Source organism: Syngnathoides biaculeatus, chromosome 4, assembly GCF_019802595.1.
Source record: "Syngnathoides biaculeatus isolate LvHL_M chromosome 4, ASM1980259v1, whole genome shotgun sequence".
NCBI lineage: Eukaryota > Metazoa > Chordata > Actinopteri > Syngnathiformes > Syngnathidae > Syngnathoides > Syngnathoides biaculeatus.
The window spans coordinates 24,848,048-24,868,361 of record NC_084643.1 but is presented as its reverse complement, the minus strand read 5'-3'; the positions used below and the strand labels follow the sequence as shown (position 1 = coordinate 24,868,361).

The 20,314-nt window shown below is 42.5% G+C and overlaps 3 protein-coding genes across 6 annotated transcripts in view; 1 reads left to right on the top strand and 2 right to left on the bottom strand.

The window, feature by feature from the left end:
- camk2b1 (calcium/calmodulin-dependent protein kinase (CaM kinase) II beta 1) overlaps positions 1-4,720 on the top strand; it is a 62,942-nt gene extending 58,222 nt beyond the window's left edge. For all 3 annotated transcript variants that reach the window (XM_061816581.1, XM_061816578.1, XM_061816580.1), the window contains 4 exons: positions 1,531-1,606; positions 1,691-1,785; positions 1,967-2,203; positions 3,295-4,720. In XM_061816581.1, the coding sequence (XP_061672565.1) occupies positions 1,531-1,606; positions 1,691-1,785; positions 1,967-2,199 (404 nt within the window). In that variant the 3' untranslated portion in view covers positions 2,200-2,203; positions 3,295-4,720. The remainder of the gene's footprint in view (positions 1-1,530; positions 1,607-1,690; positions 1,786-1,966; positions 2,204-3,294) is intronic.
- A 4,842-nt stretch (positions 4,721-9,562) lies between these two features.
- Positions 9,563-13,398, bottom strand: si:dkey-174n20.1 (uncharacterized protein LOC796174 homolog). Its single transcript, XM_061817224.1, has 4 exons — positions 13,032-13,398; positions 11,826-12,068; positions 11,346-11,648; positions 9,563-10,565 (listed from the first exon to the last, which is right to left on the bottom strand). Exons 1-4 carry the CDS (start codon positions 13,150-13,152, stop codon positions 10,306-10,308), a joined length of 927 nt encoding a protein of 308 aa, XP_061673208.1. The 5' UTR covers positions 13,153-13,398; the 3' UTR covers positions 9,563-10,305.
- Positions 13,399-15,462: 2,064 nt separating this feature from the next.
- Positions 15,463-20,314, bottom strand: part of kremen1 (kringle containing transmembrane protein 1) — a 75,789-nt gene continuing 70,937 nt past the window's right edge. For both annotated transcript variants that reach the window (XM_061818111.1, XM_061818112.1), the window contains exons 8-9: positions 19,815-19,899; positions 15,463-19,176 (exon numbers count right to left, since the gene is read on the bottom strand). In XM_061818111.1, coding sequence (XP_061674095.1) covers positions 19,005-19,176; positions 19,815-19,899 — 257 coding nt within the window. In that variant the 3' untranslated portion in view covers positions 15,463-19,004. The remainder of the gene's footprint in view (positions 19,177-19,814; positions 19,900-20,314) is intronic.

Sequence of the window (20,314 nt, the reverse complement as noted above, 5' to 3'; positions counted from 1 at the left end):
GCCCGTGCAGGCCACCTCCCCGCCTCCCTCCTCACCCCCCTCCTCCTCCTCCTCATCCTCCTCCCAGAGTAAGTACATTTTGAGGTTTTGGCGTGCAGGCATGTCACTGGTTGTGCTTGGCCAGCAAGGCATTGTGGGTAGAATTGCTTGGTGGTGTCGGACTGAGCCCTCTGAGTCGATGGTAACTGCGCTTCTGTGTTTGATAGTTGCCATCATCATGATGAGAACGTGGTCTGATTTTGAGGTGATGCCTTTTGCCTCCAGTGCATCCGCTTCCTGTATCCAGTATATTTTACAACACAGTACGCTCACTGTGGGAATGAACTTGAAAACTAACTGCAACCAATAATCATTTGTGATGGTTACATTTTTTTAAATCTCAAGTTTAATCACAGCAAGCTTGTAACTCAAATGACTCTCACCTGTTGAAATGACTTGAAATGTCATTCATTTGTTCCAGACCCCCCCCCCAAACAACACATTATTTTTTTATGTTTTTAATAAAGAAAAATAGCAGTGGGGTACATTAAAATATAATAAAACTTATAGAGGAGAATGTAAAGAAAATGTACATATCACCATATTGTAGTATTAAGAATGATTAGCATTCAGAACAAATATTGCCCCTTTGGAAATAGAAATAATCCTTTACATTTGTAAAAAAAAAAAAAAAATTTCCCCTGTTTCAACGATGTAGCATTATTCTTACATAATTATTAGTTTTGATAACATTACATGAAGTGGCACGATGGTGCATCTGGTTAGAGCATCTGCTTTATGGTGCCGAGGACTGGGGTTCAAATCCCGGCCCTGCCTGTTTGGAGTTTGCATATTTTTCCCGTGCCTGCGTGGGTTTTCTCCGGGCACTCAGGTTTCATCCCACATCCCAAAAACGTGCATTAATTGGAGACGCTAAATTGCCCGTAGGTGTGATTGCGAATCCGACTGTTGTCTGTCTCTATGCGCCCTGTGATTGGCTGGCGACAAGTTCAGCGTGTACCCTGCCTCCTGCCAGATGACGGCTGGGATTGGCTCCGGCACTCCCGCAACCCCTTTGAGGATAAGTGGCTCAGAAGATAGATGGATGGATAACATGACATTCATTTTTTAAAAGTCTGACTTTTTTGGGCTGTCCTTTTTTTCTCATAACATTCCAAGACTTTCATCATTTATCTTGTAAAGTTACTTGTTTAACAAAATTCAGATATCAATGAAGTTAAAATCTTTATTATTTATTTATTATTATAATAAATATTGATTTGAGTAGTATAGAAAATATATTGGCATAAAATTGCAAATATTTTCTTGTACAATTTTTTTAATTGTTCCCATAGAAATGACCCATTTTTTGGTAATATATTGACAATATTCTTTTATGCTACACCTTTATTGTTGAAAAATTGCATCTTTTTTTTATCAGAACCTTAAAAGCTAACATGTGAGTGAATCCCTCCAACTCTGACGTTCCAATTGTGACGCCCCCCCAACCCCCCCCCCCCCCACACACACACACACACACACACTTTACAGCCCGCAAACAAGAAATAATCAAGATCACCGAGCAGCTCATCGAGGCCATCAACAACGGAGACTTTGAGGCCTATGCGTGAGTCAGCCTGCTCGTGATGTTCGCCATTTCCACGTTTGACGTGATCTGATTGGCTTTTCTGACTTCTTTTTCCCTCCCCAGCAAAATCTGCGACCCGGGCTTGACTTCCTTTGAACCCGAAGCGCTGGGCAACCTGGTGGAAGGGATGGACTTCCACAGGTTCTACTTTGACAACCGTAAGACTCTTTCGGCAATGGCGATTCTGTTTTTTCTTTACTTACTTCGTCGTTTCGGTCAAATGTCATTTAATAGTTGTACAGGCTGTTGTGATCATTCTTGCGGTTCATTGATCAATTATTTAGGTATGAATAATAAGTAAAACTGATGGTAATGAATGTGCTGTCCATCCACATCCAGTGCTGTCCAAAAACAACAAGCCCATCCACACCACTATCCTGAACCCGCACGTGCACCTGATCGGCGAAGACGCCGCCTGCATCGCGTACATCCGCCTCACCCAGTTTGTGGACGGGCAGGGTCAACCCCGATCCAGCCAGTCTGAGGAGACCCGAGTGTGGCACCGCAGGGACGCCAAGTGGCAGAACATACACTTCCACTGCTCCGGCGCTCCTGCGGCACCGCTGCAGTAGTCGGGTAACAGTCGCCTGCTAAAGGAAAGCGCTCAGTAGAGCGGAGACATCCGCCAAGGCCCAAACTATCCTGAATGTTTCTGTGATAAAATTGGGGTGTGAGAGTGGAGTGGGGTGGGGTGGGGTGGTGAGTCAGTCAGACCATCCACTTCACTAGTCAGCTGAAAACTATGCCTGGACAAAATTTATGATTATGTCCTGTAATGTGTTTTCAAAATGTAATTAGTCCGTGTAAAGGATGATAAGATAAGTGAAAGAGAAGAACCCTCAAAGAACTTCAAAGTTACGACAGTGTCAGATCACGCCTGCTTTCATTTTAGCCAACTTCATGCGAGGTGATCACGGAGGACGAGACAGTTGAAAATAATTCATAAAAACAGCAATTTGCCAAAGTACATGTTGATAAGCGACCAAGTTCCTGAGAGGTTGTCCTCTTCTGTTGTTCTGGGACTGCTTTGCTACATCTGGCACTGGGCTGTCTTGAATCTGTGCAGCGTAGAATGAAATCTCAAGACTGTCAAGATCTTGTAGAGACAAATTTACGTTGTCAGAGAGTTTAGCATCAGTTCCAGGTTGTGGGTCTTGCAAGGGGATAATGACCCAAAACACCCAAGAATTGCTCAGAAGAAAACATCGGACCATTCTGAAGTTGTTTACAATCAGCAGTGCTGATCTAAATCTGATTGAACACCTATGGCAGGAGCTGAAACATGCCGTCAGGAGAAAGCACCCTTCAAAGGGTGGCCAACAAAATATGAGAGGACTATAATTTACTTCTAAATTAGTTAGGATTACTCAAAACCACATTTTATGCGCTACTATGCATTTTATTGTTCACAACCAAATAGGATTGTTTCAACTTTTCGGTCTTCCAGTCACTACGGCTTGAATTGGGCGGATCGATCCAACCCACAATCAAAATGGCGCATTCCGTTTTATTTTGTGAATCGGTAAGTGACTCACGAGCTAAGACCAAACAAAAGAATAAAAAAACAGATGGTAGTTTGGCCTTGGTGGAGGTTAATGCCTGCTAACCTTTTGGCTTGACAACGCCAAAATGTTTTTCTCCTGACATGATTCTGTTTTGTTTTCCAGACGTGTGAGCGAGCCTCCATTTAATCTGTCAGGGCGGAGGACGAGGATGATGAAGATAATTTAGAGCGTCACCAGTCGGAACTTTAAGAGCAACCCCCCCCCGCCCCCCCAACACACACACGTTTGTGAAGCCTCGTGTCACTGCACTGGAAACACATTATGTAAAGTTTGAAGTCCTTCTTCTAATAATGAATTCAACTCATGATTATTACACATTTGTATATAGTATGTCATTTGTACCATGAAAACGATTGCCAGTGGTTTCGAGTTAAAGGACATTTTTTTTCCTTGTTTTTTTTTTTTTTTTTATTAAGGAAGCATGCACCCCCGTGGCTATTAAGTGGAACATTCTACGTATATACAGTTGTTTTTTTGTAATTTGCATATTATGCTCCGTTAGCCATGACGCTTACACCCCGACTTATCATGTCTTTGGGTGCTTTATATTTGAATGTTGTTTTTTTTTTTTTTAAGTTGAATTTTTACATTTATTTGTGACGGTTAGGGGGTCAGTTAAACCCGGTGTCTTCCCGCTAAAATTATTTATGAATATTTTTAATATGTTTAGTAAGTGAATGAGTCATGTCCCAAATAAGTGCCCAAAAAAGCAATGCATATAATTAATCTATATGGCCCTGATGGGAGCTATTCCCTCATTCAATACTCCCTAATCTCTCTAAGAAGGGGTTTTTTTCTCGTTTTTTAAATATGACGTATTTAGGGGAGTCGGGAATAAGTTGAATGATTCATCAGTCCAATGATGATGTTTGGAATCATTCGCTTCATTCTGTACTCACTTTTCGTTGTAGAGGAATTTTTATAGGAACTCTATAAGTCACTACAAAGGCTACTATATTAAATTATGTAGTGATTATGTCCACTAAATCTCCGAAACCATGAATTTTTCAGGAAATAAAGACGGCATGTTTTTGGACTTATTGAACATTGTACAGTATTGATTTTTGAAAAAAAAAAATATTCAATTAATGCCATTTTGTGATATACTTCTGCCCGGCAACTTTCTTCTCAGTACCACTGCCTTTTTAGCTAATGCGTCTATTTTCTGTGTTTTATGCGCTTATGATATTTAAATATAAAGCTATTTTTGTCTCCAGATGACCTCACGCAGATAAAATACAGTATATAAAGTGATGCTTTTGTACAGCGAGAAGACCCAGTAACCAGTTAAGCACAAAACCACAAGCAGCTTCCTCTCCTTCTCACTCCTGGCGGTGCGTTCGCTTGCTCTCTTTTTCCCCGTCACTTTCGTCCTTGCTACTTGTCTCTTGGCCCCGTTTTGCTTCTGTCCAATGCGATGACGATCTTGTGCTCTTTTGTTGTATTCTGCCGTGCTGCTTTTCTGCGCTTGGTTGGACGACTTGTGCTTGAAGGTGTTCTCAATAAAACAGCAACGTTACTGTACGAAGTGCCGACTGCTCTTTTGTCAGTGGATTATTTACTCGACTGCAGAGTGAAAGTTGCCTATTTGATTATTAAAGTGGCTCTTCCTCCATCCCCCACGATGCCTTTTTGCTTGTGGCTCACCCTTCTCTTCGCATTGTTGCTCTATGCCAAAGGTAAATGAACATCATTTTTTATTATTCTTAATATTATGTCCACTTTGAATGCTTATTTATGGCAGCGGTGCCAAGAGTCGGTATCTTGGAACAGATTAGGCTATTTCCATGTGAAATGCGTTTTGACTTTCGAAAAATTCAAGTTACAAAACAACTTCCGGAACTAATTAATTTCGCAAGTAGAGGTACCACTGTACCGTATTTTGATTGATTTGTATGGAAGTGGGTTAGTGCCACCGGGATTTGGATTTGAAATTTGGTTGAGGGTTGAGGACCACAGGATATGTTTGACCCCGCAAAGGCAGCCCAAGGGCTAAAGCACCGTGCAGAATCGAAATGTTGAACACAGCACAATGAAAGTGTTTCTGCTGATTTCGGGTGGTACTTCAGCATATCACTTGGCCAGAAACAGAAAATGGAAGTGATGCTCAAGTGAAATCAAATCCCAGATTTCAGGATATCTGAGACTGTTCATTGCATACTGTAAGTGTACCAGTGTCTGATTTGGAGGTTTTCAAATACATTATATAATACATATATACATATATACATTACATAATTGCAATGAGGCATCACTAGCTCAGGAATGAGTTTTGTCTTGGTAGGTAGCACATGTAACTCACAGTGAAGTTTCAATCTTAGCTCCAGATTCAAACTAACAATGAGGTTTGCATATTTCTGTTTGTATGTACTCTCCGACTACCTTAGCTCTATCACAACAGGTGGATTTTAATAAAATGTATGTTGTAAAATGTCTTGCAGATTTGCATCCGTCTTAACACCCTTCACCTATACAAATTTAACAAGTAAAATGTTCTGGTTGTATGGTCAATAAAATGACATTTTAATTGTATTGTCTTTTTGTTCTCTTTCAAAGCCACACCAACTGAGCTAAAAGATCTCATGAAATTCTGGACTGGATGGGAGAATTTACCAGCACATCTGTCTGTGGATATTGTGCAAAGCAAGCATCCCACAGCAGCCACCTGTTATGAAACTTTGAGAATCCCATGTCACTGCAAGTCTTTTCAAGATGATTTTATAGCCTGTATTTCCTCTTGCCAAACTGGCTTTGCGTTGCTGTGAATCAACCTACCTGTTGAAAGATGTTCTGCTTTCAGGCAGTTGCAATGTTAACATTTTGTTTGATGTGAAACAGCTGCGTTATAAAGCTGCTGTGTGTTGTTGAAATTTCGAGGAATAAACGTGTCTGTTTCTCAGATCGCAAGTTCTTCAGCTATGGTTGAATGCTGAACTCATTTTCACAAGACGCGTAACATGACAATGTTCAGAGGAGTTATTGCCATCACACTGCACTGATTCAGTTAATGGCAGTTCAAAATCTGCCATTGAAATTTGTTTTCATGAAATATTTCACTGCTAGTGTTGACATAACTTTGTAATGCATTTGAAAATATAATACAAAAGCCAAACTAATGATGTTTTCTGATTCTTATAACGTAAGATGAATTGAAAGTTCTACAAAATTTACAATCGTAAGTGGTTCCTGCAGAAGCAACTTTTACAGAACGAAAAACTGCTCACAAAACTGAACTGCAGCAATGTAAATGTCTCATCCGAAAGACTGGGAGGTGGCTCTCGGGAAGACCTTAAAGTTGACGTTTGCTCATCAGTCAGTTACCAATTGACCCCTCCGTAGAAATTGCGTCATCGCGTCGCTGACCAATCAGAGGCCAGAGATCTGCATAAACCACGCCCCTTTTTGGACCTGCAGTTTCCTCAGACAACGTTGTATGGTCCAGTATAGCTTCTGTTAGCGTTTTATCGCGTATTGGGGTTTTTTAACAATAGATATGGTTAAGAGGTGTAGTCACGGACTTTATAATAGTGACGACAGGTATCCTGAAAGGCTAGTTGGTGGAGTTCGATTCGTACCCTTTCCAAAACCGAAGACCCAGTACGAAAAATGTCTTCGATGGATCAAACTTTGTGGAAGACCGCATGATCAACTGAATCCATCAACCGGAACAGATATGTTTGCACGACGGTATGCCCTATATTTGATTTTCAATACATGTCTCGTATAAATGAATTAGCAGTTTTTCGCTTGCATAACATAGCTACGTGTGAATGATTGACACACTTGATCTGTGTTGAGCGATGTTTTGCGATGATCTGACTGCACAAACGTGTCTCTGTTGGCAGCTACCGAGCTAAGCTAAACCGGACTGTGTTTTACACGAAGGTATGCCCTATATTTGATTGTTAATACATGTCTCATATAAATGAATTTGCAGTTCTTCGCTTGCATAACATAGCTAAGTGTGAATGATTGACACACTTGATCTGTGTTGAGCGATATTTTGCGAGGACCTGACTGCACAAACGTGTCTCTTTGTTGGCGGCTAGCGAGCTAAGCTAAACCGGACTAGCACTCCTAAAAGCCTTCGACGTGCACCGAGACACCAAGACTGAAGGAAGGATGTTTGAGGACACTATAAAGTAGTGATTGTCGTACTCGGTCGGGACTTACGTAGGTTCGGCACTAATTCGAGAATAATTATTGAGGGGAGCGCGTGATGTTACACAAAGAAAACGAGAGAAACAACTCGTAAATCAAGCCTCGCCTTCTTTTCCTTCATACGGCGGTTCACAAACGGCTATACAGATACACACACAGATTCTGCACACAAGTGTGATACGTAACACGAAAATAGGAAACAGTCAATGACGAATTCGTCTTTGGGTTATAATATATTATATTATATGGCTTCTCGGTCTTCCTCTGACTCCGGAAAGATCTCGCGCTAATATCGATGGTTTCTCCGTCGATATGCATGTAAATACCATTGAAATACCCCTCGCTGAAATACTAGAAGCCCTCCTGTCTGCTTTTCAACGACATTTCACTGTTAGCTAAGAATGCGAGTGAGAAATCAGCCGGTAAATCGGACAGTTTCGCTCTATTCTTTTCTTGCTGCGCCGCCCTTTTTGCTAATTGCTTGTCTGACGTCGGCGCACGTGGCGTGACGTCACTTCAGGAGGCGTGGTTAAATGCCCTGCACGGAGGGGTCAATTGGAGTTTGGCACAGTGTCAAATGACACATTGTGAAGAGGAAGCCCGCTGTCAAAACTTTTCCACACCTCAGGCTTTGCTTTCGTCACCGTCACAAAATGTTGGAGTGGCGGGAGCGTCGAGTTCCATTTTGTGCGCAGCAAGGCGGAAGGCAAAAATGGACCCCAAGGGCGAGGCCGACCCGAGTCTGTGTGAAATGATTGATGATGATATTAAGCCTGATTCTGGGTTCGCTGGCCCAAAGATGTTCAGCTCTGGTGTAGACCTTTGCGCAAACGTGAAGATGAGAAGCAGCATTGCTGTCAAATGTGTCCGTGGGCAAAATAACTACGTTCCGTTGGCAAATTTTCGGTTGTAACGTGTTACACTCCTTTTTAACACCGTACTACAGGAAAATACAAGCATTGAACTCACCGTTGTGTCAGCGTTAGCTTCCATGACCGCCACAGAGATGTTTTTTTTTTTTTTTTTTTGCTGCTTCTTTTTTCCCGCCACTCCGCAGTACGTCACGTCACGTCACGTCACGCGACTAAGAAAGCGTAACTGCATTGGCTGGGTGCTGTGCAGCGCTATCTCCCGTGACCGCCGCAGAGATGTCACGTGACTAAGAAAGCGTAACAGGATTGGCTGGCTGCTGGGCGTGGGGTTCTGAAATCCTTTGCTAATGTCTGTGACCTAAGGTAACCCCGTCTTCACAGCAAAAGTGAATTTTTACAACAAAGTTGAATTTCAGACAGCCAATTATTGAATTTAACGTTTCAAATTCTATTTCACTAATTCAAATCCTATTTCAGTTAACATTTCAAATTCAAAACCTATTTCAAATTCAAATCCACATACCATTTCAAATTCAAATCCTATTTCAAATTCCATTCTACTTCCATCCAATATAACCCCCCCCCCCCCCAGGATCTGACGTGAAAATGTGGATCTTGTGGCACTAACTCAAGCGAAAGACACAAGGCAAAGTGATCTTTCGCATCCGGTGGGTACGTAGCATCAGCCCACGCACGGAGACATAAAAACATGATGAAACTAACTATACTGCATAATACTGGAAGCATTTATGGAGAAGAAAACATTAACAATATTGATTTGCTTGTATTTTATCATATCCTTTACATTTGTTTGTAGTACTTAGTAATTCCCAAAAACCAATTCAGGTGTGAGAATTCAATGCCTCACACATGAAGATACAAGATGCCTGCACTTACACAGATGGCTAGCAGGTGGTATCGTGTAGGCATGAAGCTTCAAGAAATGAAGCCTTTTTTGAACCCATCTGACCATTTTCCAAACCGCTTTCCTCCCAATTGACTGAAAAGGTATGAAACTCCTTGAGGCGTCATCTTGCCATCATGAGGACTACGATTGGGTGGAAACCAGTTGAGTAGATAGCCTGGATAGGCTCCAGCACTCTTGCGACCCTCGTAAGGATGAGCTGAGAAAATTGATGTTTTCATGGGTTTTGATGGAGAAGCTGAAGTTATGTAAAAATCAATACTTGGATGTTTAAACTTTGAGCCCCGAATTTATAATGTATAAATGGATTTTTGAATGGAATTATAGAAAAAAAAACTTTTCTATATACTCCCATTACCAAAAAAAAAAAGGTTTGTTTAGGATGAATATTGTTTGATATATTGTAGTTTTTATTGTGTTGGAATATATTTTTTACAAATACTACAATAAAATTATACACACAAGACACAATATATATATACATATTGGAAAATATGTATTTAATTTTCACTTTTTTCACATTTTCATTTTTATGTTGTAATATATTACACTACTTGTAACATATATGTCTATGTACAACAGGTAATTACAGCCCATTTCGATTGACAGACAAATAAAATACAGATACTGGTATAAAACAAAATGCAAAATACATTAATTCTAATAATGCTCCAGGGCGGCACGGTGGAACATCTGGTTAGAGCATTGGCCTCACAGCTCTGAGGTCCAGGGTTTGATCCCGGCCCCGCCGGCACTCCGGTTTCCTCCCAGATCCCAAAAACATGCAACATTAATTGGACACTAAATTGCCTCTAGGTGTGATTGCGAGTGCGGCTGTTTTTCTCCACGTGCCCTGCGATTGGCTGGCAACCAGTTCAGGGTGTACCCCGCCTCCTGCCCATTGACAGCTCGGATAGGCTCCAGCACTCCTGTGACCCTTGTGAGGATAAACAGCTCAGAAAATGTATGGATGAGTTTGCTCCAGTGGATGACCAAAAAAAAAAAACCTCAGCCAGACTTTGCATTAACAAAAATGATTGATTTTCTTTTCAAAGAAACAATGAATACTGTGAAATATCACAGTACTTTGTACACAATGTACTCAGGATACTTTTTTAAAACCATGGCAAAACATTAAAAAAAATAAATAAATTGTCACGCCAGTTTGACGAGCCTCTCGCTGGCCTCCCACAATTTCTTGGCCACGCCGGCGTCACGGGCAAACGGTCTCAGGACGGCCAGCCGACAGTCCGCAAAGTATCCGCCTCCCTGATTGGCCGCCTCGTCGGACACGGCGCAGTAGACCACAGTCTGAGCGCCTGCCTCGCAGGGCACGAAGAACAACCCCATGAGGACCCGCATCAGAGCCCGGAATAAGAACGAGTAGTGACACGTCCACTCGCTCTGCACGAAGCCTGCGGACAAAATAGCATGAGGATTAGCAGTTAGCATCATGTTAGCATTGGGGGTTAACCATGAGCGTCACGTAGTTAGCGCACTTTTGCCCTTATTTAACGGGATGATGTACAGTGCAAATAAACGAGCAGAGGTGCCACGTCCATGTCATTTCGGGGGCCCACGAAAGCCTGCCACATTTTTTTCCCTTGACTTCAGTTTTTCTCCTCATAAATGTATCATAAAAACGAGAATTATTCAATGTGGGGGAAATTATTAGTATTACAAAAGAAATGATGAAAGTGACAAAGAGCAGAGAGAAAACGGTGGAGCAGCTGTAGAGCGTAAGCCTCACAGTTCTGAGGACTGGGGTTTGAATCCCCCCCCCCAAAAAAAAGTATTGAATTTTCTGCAAAAAATTAAAATAATAAAATAAAAAAAAACATTAGTTACACTTTCCCAAAAGACAATCGCTGACACTTTTTTGTAAAACGACAAAGTACTGTTGCATTTTCCTAAAAGGAAAATATTTAAGCTGTCAATATTTTCATTTTGTTCATTTTGAATTTTTACACGACCAAATGTTTAGTAAAACGGTGATCTTGAAAACTAAGGTACATACTTTGTGTTCCTTTTTGGGGCATTTGTTAAATTTCACTGTTACAAGCGGTCGCCCTGACGACAACCTGAACAACAGTCAGACGTTTGTCACCCGATGTACACACGCTGGACTCTTTTAAAGACGTTTTGATGATTTATAGTGATCTCAGTGTAGTATCAGAGGCGACGTGCCGTCTCACCGGGGTGCACGGCGTACGAGGTGACACCCTTCCCTTGCGTCAGGCGGCCCAGCTCGTGGCTGAAGTACACGTTGGCCAGCTTGCTGCGGCAGTAGGTGAAGAAGGGCAGCAGGTTGTAGTTGAGGTCCTGGAAGTCCAGTTTCTGGTACTTGTAGCTAGAGCAGGTGAGCGTGACCACGCGGCTGGGGGCGCACTCTTTCAGCCGGCCCAGCAGCAGGTTGGTGAGCAGGAAGTGGCCCAGGTGGTTGACGCCCAGGCACATGCTGAAACCGTCGTCCGTCCAGTCCAGCACGCCCGGCATGGCTGCGGGAGGAAGGCGGGTCGGTCACTTCACGGCCGCAAGTCTTCGGACTGATTGCAACACTTTGGATGAGGCATGTCGGAGATGCGGCCACTGTCTTGGTGTTTGAATACTCACCATTTTAGAAAGTCTCGAGCCCCCTTTGCCACTACCTGAACGCTCCTGACCCGCGGACCCACCTGCGTTATTGATCAAGATGTCGAGTCTCCTCTCGCACTGCAAGAAGCTCTTACAGAAGTCGCGCACCGAGCGCAGGTTGGCCAGGTCCAGCTCCATGCGGACCACAGCCAGACTGCGACTACGGAACTTGATCTCTCGCACCGCCTTCTCCGCCTTGTCGGCGTCGCGGCAGGCGACCACCACACGTGCGCCCCGCGTGGCCAACGCCACGGCCGTCTCCTTGCCGATGCCGGAGCTCCCGCCTGGAAAGAACACAGAACAACCAGGAAGGTCAACAAGTTCAGTTGAAATACTTAATAGGGAAAATACAAGTGGAATAAATAAATGTCACATGAAAAAAACAACTGAATTGTATTTTTGTGTTGTGAATTGTTTTTAATTTTTAAGTGTGACATCTTTTCTTCCCATGGTCTCTTCACCAATGGGAGGGTCCAAGGGGGTCGGGTGGCAGCTGAACAGGGGGACCTTAGCGGTCTGAACCCCGGCTAGAGGCTGGCTCTGAGGATGTGGAATGTCACCTCCCTGACAGGGAAGGAACCGGGAGACCCCGTCTTTGTGGTCAAGTCATCAGACTTGTGTCACTCGGGTGAGAGGGGGCGGAAGCGTCAACCGATCACCAGCCGGTAATGAGTTAGCTCCGACGGTAGGGGAAGATGGCGGTCCAACCCGGCAGACCCAATCGTATTCAACCATTCACACTCATGGAGGATTTATTGTCTTCAATCATCCATCCATCCATTTTCTTCACCGTTTATCCTCACGAGGGTCGTGGGAGTGCTGGAGCCTATCCCAGCTGTCAACGTGCAGGAGGCGGGTTACACCCCGAACTGGTTGCCAACCAATCGCAGGGCACATGGAGACCAACAGCCGCACTCACAATCACACCTAGGAGCAATTTAGAGTGTCCAGTTAATGTTGCATGTTTTTGGGATGTGGAAGGAAACCCACGCAGGCACAGGGAGAACATGCAAACTCCACACAGGCGGGTCTGGGATTGAACCTAGGACCTCAGAACTGTGAGGCCAACGCTTTACTAACTGAGCGACCGTGCCGCCTCTTCAATCATCTATGGGAAATAAAACACTTTTAAAATGTTTTGTGTAAAGGCATGGCCGAGAAAATCATCATACCTATGATCAAAACAAATACTTGAATGGCACTAAAAAAATAAAATAGCACTCCAAAGCGTAAAGTGGTCCATTTACCGGTAATTAGAACAGTTTTGCCGTCCAGTCGTTTGAGGTCGGTGCAGTAGCGTCTTTTTTTCATCCATTTTAAGAGAAAAAAGACGACCAATGAGGCGACTACAGTAGAAAGAAGGTACATTTAGATGCTAATCAAGTCAAATAAGCAAAAGGTGTCGGCTGGTCACTTGAGGCTAATGACATCGGCTAGTCTATTATCTTGCTAGCTCGGGAAAAAAAAAAAAAAACATCGCTCATTTCCCCCCTCATTCCTCCGCTCCGCTCCAAATATTTTCCATTAGATTTTTGTATTCCTACTCATCAGACGTCGAGCCGGTAGTTACAAGTGCGCATGCGTCGCTGCTTCGCCACAATGCATCATGGGAAGATGTCTCTTTACGATGCAGTATTTAAAAGGCAAATTCTGTCGGCACACTGTAAATTTAATCAAGAAACTGACCGGCAAATGACACTCAACCACAAAGTAGCATTTTTATCACAACGACAGGAGACCAAAAACATCATAAAGTCAAAGTAAAGTTTCAATCAGATTGTGTTTATTAAATAATTTGTCCTCGCTCTCGTTTTTACACATAATTTTGCAACAGTGAACTTAATTTTACAAGAATGAAGTCCTCATAAGAATAGTTAAAAGAAATTCACGAAACAATTTCAAAAATATCCATCCATCCATTTTCTTAGCCACTTATCCTCACAAGGGTCGCAGGCGTGCTGGAGCCTATCCCACCTGTCAACGGGGAGGAGGCGGGGCACACCCTGAACTGGTTGCCAGACAATCGCAGGGCACATATAGGGACAGACAAGTCACACACACCCAGGGGCAATTTAGAGTGTCCAGTTAATGTTGCATGTTTTTAGGATGTGGGAGGAAACCGATGTGCCCTGAGAAAATCAACGCAGGCACGGGGAGAAAATGCAGACTCCACACGGGCGGGGCTGGGATTTTGTAAGTTGCGCCACTGTGCCGGCACAAAAATATATTATTTTTTTCTGGGCAGGGGGGAACATCATTTCGCGAACAGTTAAATTATGTGTTAGTAACAATACTGGATTTTTTTTTTTTTTCATGAATTATTATCTTCTTCTTCTTTTTCTTTCTAACCTTGTCCCGTTAGGGGTCGCCACAGCGTGTCATCTTTTTCCATTTAAGAATCTCACCGCTGTTCTGCTGCCCTCATATATGTCCTGTACTATTCTAACATATTTCTCGGCCACACCAGACTTACGCATGCAGTACCACAGTTCCTCTCTTGGTACTCTGTCACAGGCTTTCTCTAGATCCACAAAGACACAATGGAGCTCCTTCTGACCTTCTCTGTACTTTTCCACCAGCATCCTCAAGGCAAATAATGCATCTGTGGTACTCTTTCTAGGCACGAAACCATACTGTTGCTCGCAGATACTTACTTCTGTCCTGAGTCGAGCCTCCACTACTCTTTCCCATAACTTCATTGTGTGGCTCATCATCTTTATTCCTCTGTAGTTTCCACAGTTCTGAACATCACCTTTGTTCTTAAAAATGGGAAATGGGACACTTTTCCTCCATTCTTCAGGCATCTTCCCGCCCGCTAGTATTCTATTGAATAAGTTGGTCAAAAACTCCACATAATGATGAATTATTATAATAATAAATAATAGTGGCTCAGATGGTAAAGCCTTGGCCTCACAGTTCTGAGGTCCCGGGTTCAATCCCAGACCCGCCCGTGTGGAGTTTGCATGTTCTCCCTGTGCCTTCGTGGGTCGAACCCATTCCGGTTTCTTGCCACATCCCAAAACATGCGACATTAATTGGACACTCTAAGTTGCCCCTCGGTGTGATTGTGAGTGTGGCTGTTTGTCTCCATGTGCCCTGCGATTGGCTGGCGACCAGTTCACGGTGTATCCCTCCTCCTGCCCGTTGACAGCTGGGATAGGCTCCAGATGGATGGATAATATACAATTTATATTTATGATCGTTAAATTTAATATATATTTGTTTAAATTTATTTGATCTCATATTATTTAACAAAAATTGCCCAAAGTTAGCTGGGATAGGCTCCAGGACTCCCCGCGATCCTTCTGAGGATGAGCAGCTAAGAAGATGGATGGATAATATGCAAGTTATATTCATGATAGTTAAATTGAAAATATATTTGTTTAAATTTATTTGATCTCATATTATTTAACAAAAATTGCCCAAAGTTAGCTGGGATAGGCTGCAGCACTCCCATGACCCTTGTGAATGATCGGCTTGGAAAATGGATGAACACACTACTATTATTTAGTAATTTATAACTTGAAACTAATCTAAAAGTAATTCATAGTAACCTATTTGTAACATATATCAAGTTCTCCTTACCATCATTGTCACCCTTTAATTTTATCCTTAACCTGTTTAATACCTTCAGAACTAAATGGAAATGTACCAGAGTTGTATCATCGGCATCTTTTAATTGGTTGTCCAAAGTAATATCACAGAGACTGTTTGTTTGAACATTCTAATTTCAAATGATAAACAAAAGAAGGTGCAGAAACTTGGGCACCCTCGCTTAATATTTGGCAGCCTACAAACCTTTCTTGTATCCTTCTAAGAGCTTTTTGCATTTCTCAAGTTGTATTTTCTTCCACTCTTCCTTGTCAATTTGTTTGAGCTCTTCAACATCAGCAGGGTTCTTTTCCCTTCTGGCAGATTTGAGCTCGCCCCAAATACTTTCAGTTGGATTGAGATCAGGACTCATCATTGTTCGCCATCTAAAAACAAGTCATTTCCCTCCTCTTTTTAACCATTCCTGTGTGCGTGTGCATGTTTTGAGTCTTTGCCTTGCCGTGGAGTTTCCCTCAAACCAGGTTTTCTCGCACCGGGGTCAGAGATTTCATTCGAAAGTGTTTTTATAATTTTCTGATTTCATGATACCTGTGATACACACCCAAGTGAGGATAAATTGGATGAAAAAATGATGGATGAAAGGCCACAACAACAAAAACGCCTTCCAACAGAGGGCGCTAGAGTACAATACAAATACAAAGTAATAGGTTGCAGTTTTGGAGAAAACTACAGTAAAGCTGGTGTCTGCCTAGTTTCTGTGCATTGGGAAAAAAAATGAAATAAAAACTCATTTAACTTACAAAAAATATTCCCTTCCACATTTTATGCAATTACTTTGCTTCTTCTTTTTTGTTGTTGTTGATGAGATGAACAAAAATCATAAAAATATGCACTCATCTGACTCTTCACGTTTTCACTGACAAATGAGGTTATGAATCTTTAAGAAAAACAAGAATTTGATTTTCTTGCTTGGCCCCGTCCAGGATAATGATGCTGATGCTGATGATGACGAGGATGGTGGGAGTGCGGGGCTGGGAGCCATTTTCCATATCTGATAAAGCATTTTAGCGTCACAACAAAAGACGTCATGCAAGGGTTTGTCGCAAAAGAGATCTGGATTTTCCCACGCGGAAAAGAAAAAGAGCGATGAGGGCCGGAAAAAAAAAAAGAATCATTAGGAAACATGCAGTTTTTATTTTTGCAACCAGACACATTAAATAAAACTAAACAGCTACTTCACTTTTTTCCCCTTTGTCTTTTTTTGTACAAAAGATAGCTCCCATTCACATAGAAAATAAACAATAATTTACTGTATAAATTATAAATCTCACTATTTCTGCTATGTACATATTCTCTATTTATGGTTTGGGCGCTCATATTGTGACTGCGGCATTTAAATTCGCGGCCATTGACTGCATTAGAACTAAAATATTAACTGGGAGGGCCGGGAGCGAATGAGTTCATTTTGAGGGGTCTGGCTAAGATCCCACCAAGACCATGTGGAAGATTCATTGTATGTTTTACTGAACTATATTTTTTAATCAACCCAGAAAAAAAAGCTATTTTTTTTTCCTGAGGGAAAAAAACTATGCCACCTATTTGAGGTCAAGTATTTAAGTTTGAGTGGTCTGCTTGCAATTGCTGCACGGTTGTAATACCGTGCTGATATCTTGAGCTGCTTGTTACATTTTAGATTAAATACAGTGTATGTTTTTAGTAACCTCCCCCCCACCTCACCACAAAAAGTAATTGTTTTGTGGGAGGTAGTACTTTGGTACTACTTTGTGTATGCAAGTGCTAAGGTTGTTGTAAGTACTATTTTTTTTTTTTTTTTTTAGCTTTTGAAAGTTTTTTTTTTTGGAATGCAAGTGCATCTTGTTTAATGTATTCCGACCGTCAATTTTTTTTTTTTTTTGTTTTGATGAGATTTGCATTGTCAACATTGAAAAGAACGGACGCACGCTTTCTGGACAAAAGTACTGGGACGAGGCTTAAGTGGAAGTGCTAAGGCTGTTTTCATTCAACTTTTCACTTTGGGGACGGCCTGAAGATGGCACCGCTGTGTATTACCACAGGTTTCACTCAACACAGTTGACAGCGTTTATTTGAGGTAAGGCATTCAAGTACTAGCACTGTTGCTGTGAGTTGAGTACAGTTTGCAGTTTTATGCTTTATTAAATATACTTTGCTTATTTACTAAGATTATATTTTATAGAGGGGAACTACATAAGGTGTTTATTTGTGGCGTGGCATATACCGTAATTTCCGGCCTTCAAGCCGCAAATTTTTTCACACGCTTTCAACCCTGCAGTTAATGCAGTGATGCGGCTAATTTGTCCATTTTTTGTAATGTCCGCAAGGGGGCACTCAAGTGGAAAAGCTAAGAATGAGACCGGTGGAATATATGCGCCGAGGAAGTGACTTTTAGCGCTGCGGGACTTTTAGCGCTGTGCTAGCATGTTGCTGCTGTGTTACTGGCAAGTCAAAGTGATATTTCACAGTAAGTTTTATTTTCATCGGCCTTGTTCGCGTTGGCGCTGCGCTAGTGTTAAACTCTTTGTGTGTACCGTCTTTCTTTGTAAATATCTCGTGTTTCAATGCGGATTTCAATGTGGGCACTCTTTTGCACAGCTGCGGCGTATGAATGTACCAAATGGCATTTCCTTTACAAATATACTCGGTGAGACTTGTAACCAGGTGCGCTCTGTAGGCCGGGAATTATGGGAAGTGAGTGATCTGATTAAGTTTGCATTGTTTCCAATATTTACTTTTGATCGTCATATAAATTAAATTTGTTTATATTCAGGAAATATTTTTATTTGTGGTGGGACGCTCAGGTTAATGTAAGTGAACGTTTCACTTCTTGAGTGACTTAAAAACCAAACTGGGGTGTACTGCTGTTTGTCACGTGTTTCATTAAACTTACTGTTGACTATGTTTATTTGGGGTGTTGCGTTTACGTGTGGGGGGAGGAGGGCCTCTGTGGCTATGTTTGCACTTGTGGCACACCTATAAGATCCCGCAAATAAGTATTATTAATGGCCATGTGTTTGGCTAAAGGTACTGTGAATGTGTAACCAAAATTTTATGATCAGTTTCTTTCCCATTCATCGTGATTCTGGGGTGTCCCAATACTTTTATCCCTATGGTGTCAATAGAATGAGCAACCATGCGGAATTCTGGTATATCCGATACTATATTATCCCTCACCCGCATTTCAAAGCTAATTTGAACAATATGTTCAGTAAACACAAAAAAACTTGTCATTGACCGCCTTGTCAAAAGTATTTACAAAGGGTTACAAAAATAAATCCTCGTCACGTGTGAGACATGTGAGAAGGGGAGGGGGGGGATGCGCCACAAGGCACTTCGCCACGTGACGCTCAGTCTTTGCGCTCAACCCTCGGCGCGTCCGCTCCAATCCATGAGCGAATCGTCCTCTCCGAGGGCAACTGGTTAGCCCGAAGACTTTTGCACATGAGGCCCAGGTTACAAAGAAGCAGCGCCACCTTGGGGGCAGAAGCTGTGCCAACAGGAAGGGGCACCGCTCCTCGTCCTCCCTTCCTCAAGCTAGGGGGTGCCACCGGGATGCCGCATTAGCCGCTAGTTAGCTCAGTGCCTCGCTAACCAAAGGAGTTCAGAGGAAGTTGATGGTTGGAGGGTAGTAACTAGTTGCCCACCAGGGGGCTGAGGTCTCCGTGATGGTGGTGGTGGCTCTTGAGCTTCTTCTTGAAGAGGGAGATGGTGGAGGGCCGGTACAAGATGATCCACGGCTCCGGTGGCGTCGAGATGCTCTGGTTGCAGCTGTCCGAGCCGCTCACAGTGGGGATTCGCGAGGACCTGGACGGAAAAGATGGGGGGAAATTCAAAGCTTTGTTTGATATTGTCAAACAAATTATAATATCAGATAAAGATAAACACAGTAAACACAAAATGCTGTTTTTAAATTTTGATTTTATTAAGGAAAAAAAAAATCACTTCACAGCTACCCTAGTGACAAAAGTAATGGCCCACTAAACCGGAAAACTGGTTGCGCCATCGTCAGCAGCAACAACTGAATTCAAGTGTTCTCTACTGCTGCCAACGGGGCAATTTTGCCCCACTCTTTCTTGCAATATTGTTTTCATTCAGCAACACTGGAGCATTTTCGAGCATGACAAGTCTTTTTAAGGCCACGCCATCGCATTTCAATCAGATTCAAGTTCAAACTTTGACTGTGGTATGTTTTGGATCCTTATCCTGCTGCAGAACCCAAATCCACTTCAGCTTGAGGTCACAAACTGATGGCTCAACATTCTCCTTCAGGATTTTATGTTAAATAGCAGAATTCATGATCCTACCCATCCATCCATTTATCTATCCATTTTCCCTACCATTTATCCTCACTAAGCACCACTGTATTTTAATAACTCCTGCCACAGAATTATATACATTAAATAAATGGTGGCTATTTGACTGGAAAGACTGATGAGACCTACTTGACTGTGATGTGCAGCAACAGTTTGGCAAGCATGGCGACAACGGTGAGGATGAGGATGCCGGCCAAGGCGTAGATGGTCCACACTGTGAAAAGAAGGCGGGTGTGACACGGTAAGGTGGGGGTCAGTGGGGTTGCTTGGCCAAGAAAACAAAGTGGAGCAGGCCAGAAGGGCAAGCATGTGACCAAACACCTGCTGGGAAAAGCTGAGCCAGCAAAGTGTCGAGAAATGTTGATGCATCATCCGTGCACAGCTGTTGAAATGATTGCATTCATCGCAGAGTCCTGATTTGGTGAACCCCTCCCGACAGGTGTCTCAAGGTGATTAAATCAAACGCCAGGGAATCAAATCTAGTGATTCCTAATTTAGTTTTGGCTCCGAAATCAATTTAACATGCAGAAATACTTAGTCAAGTTTATCACACAATCACACCATCTCCACTCAACTAGTGTTGTGTGGTCTTGAATGGAACACGAAAAATATTATAAAATAAACTTGAT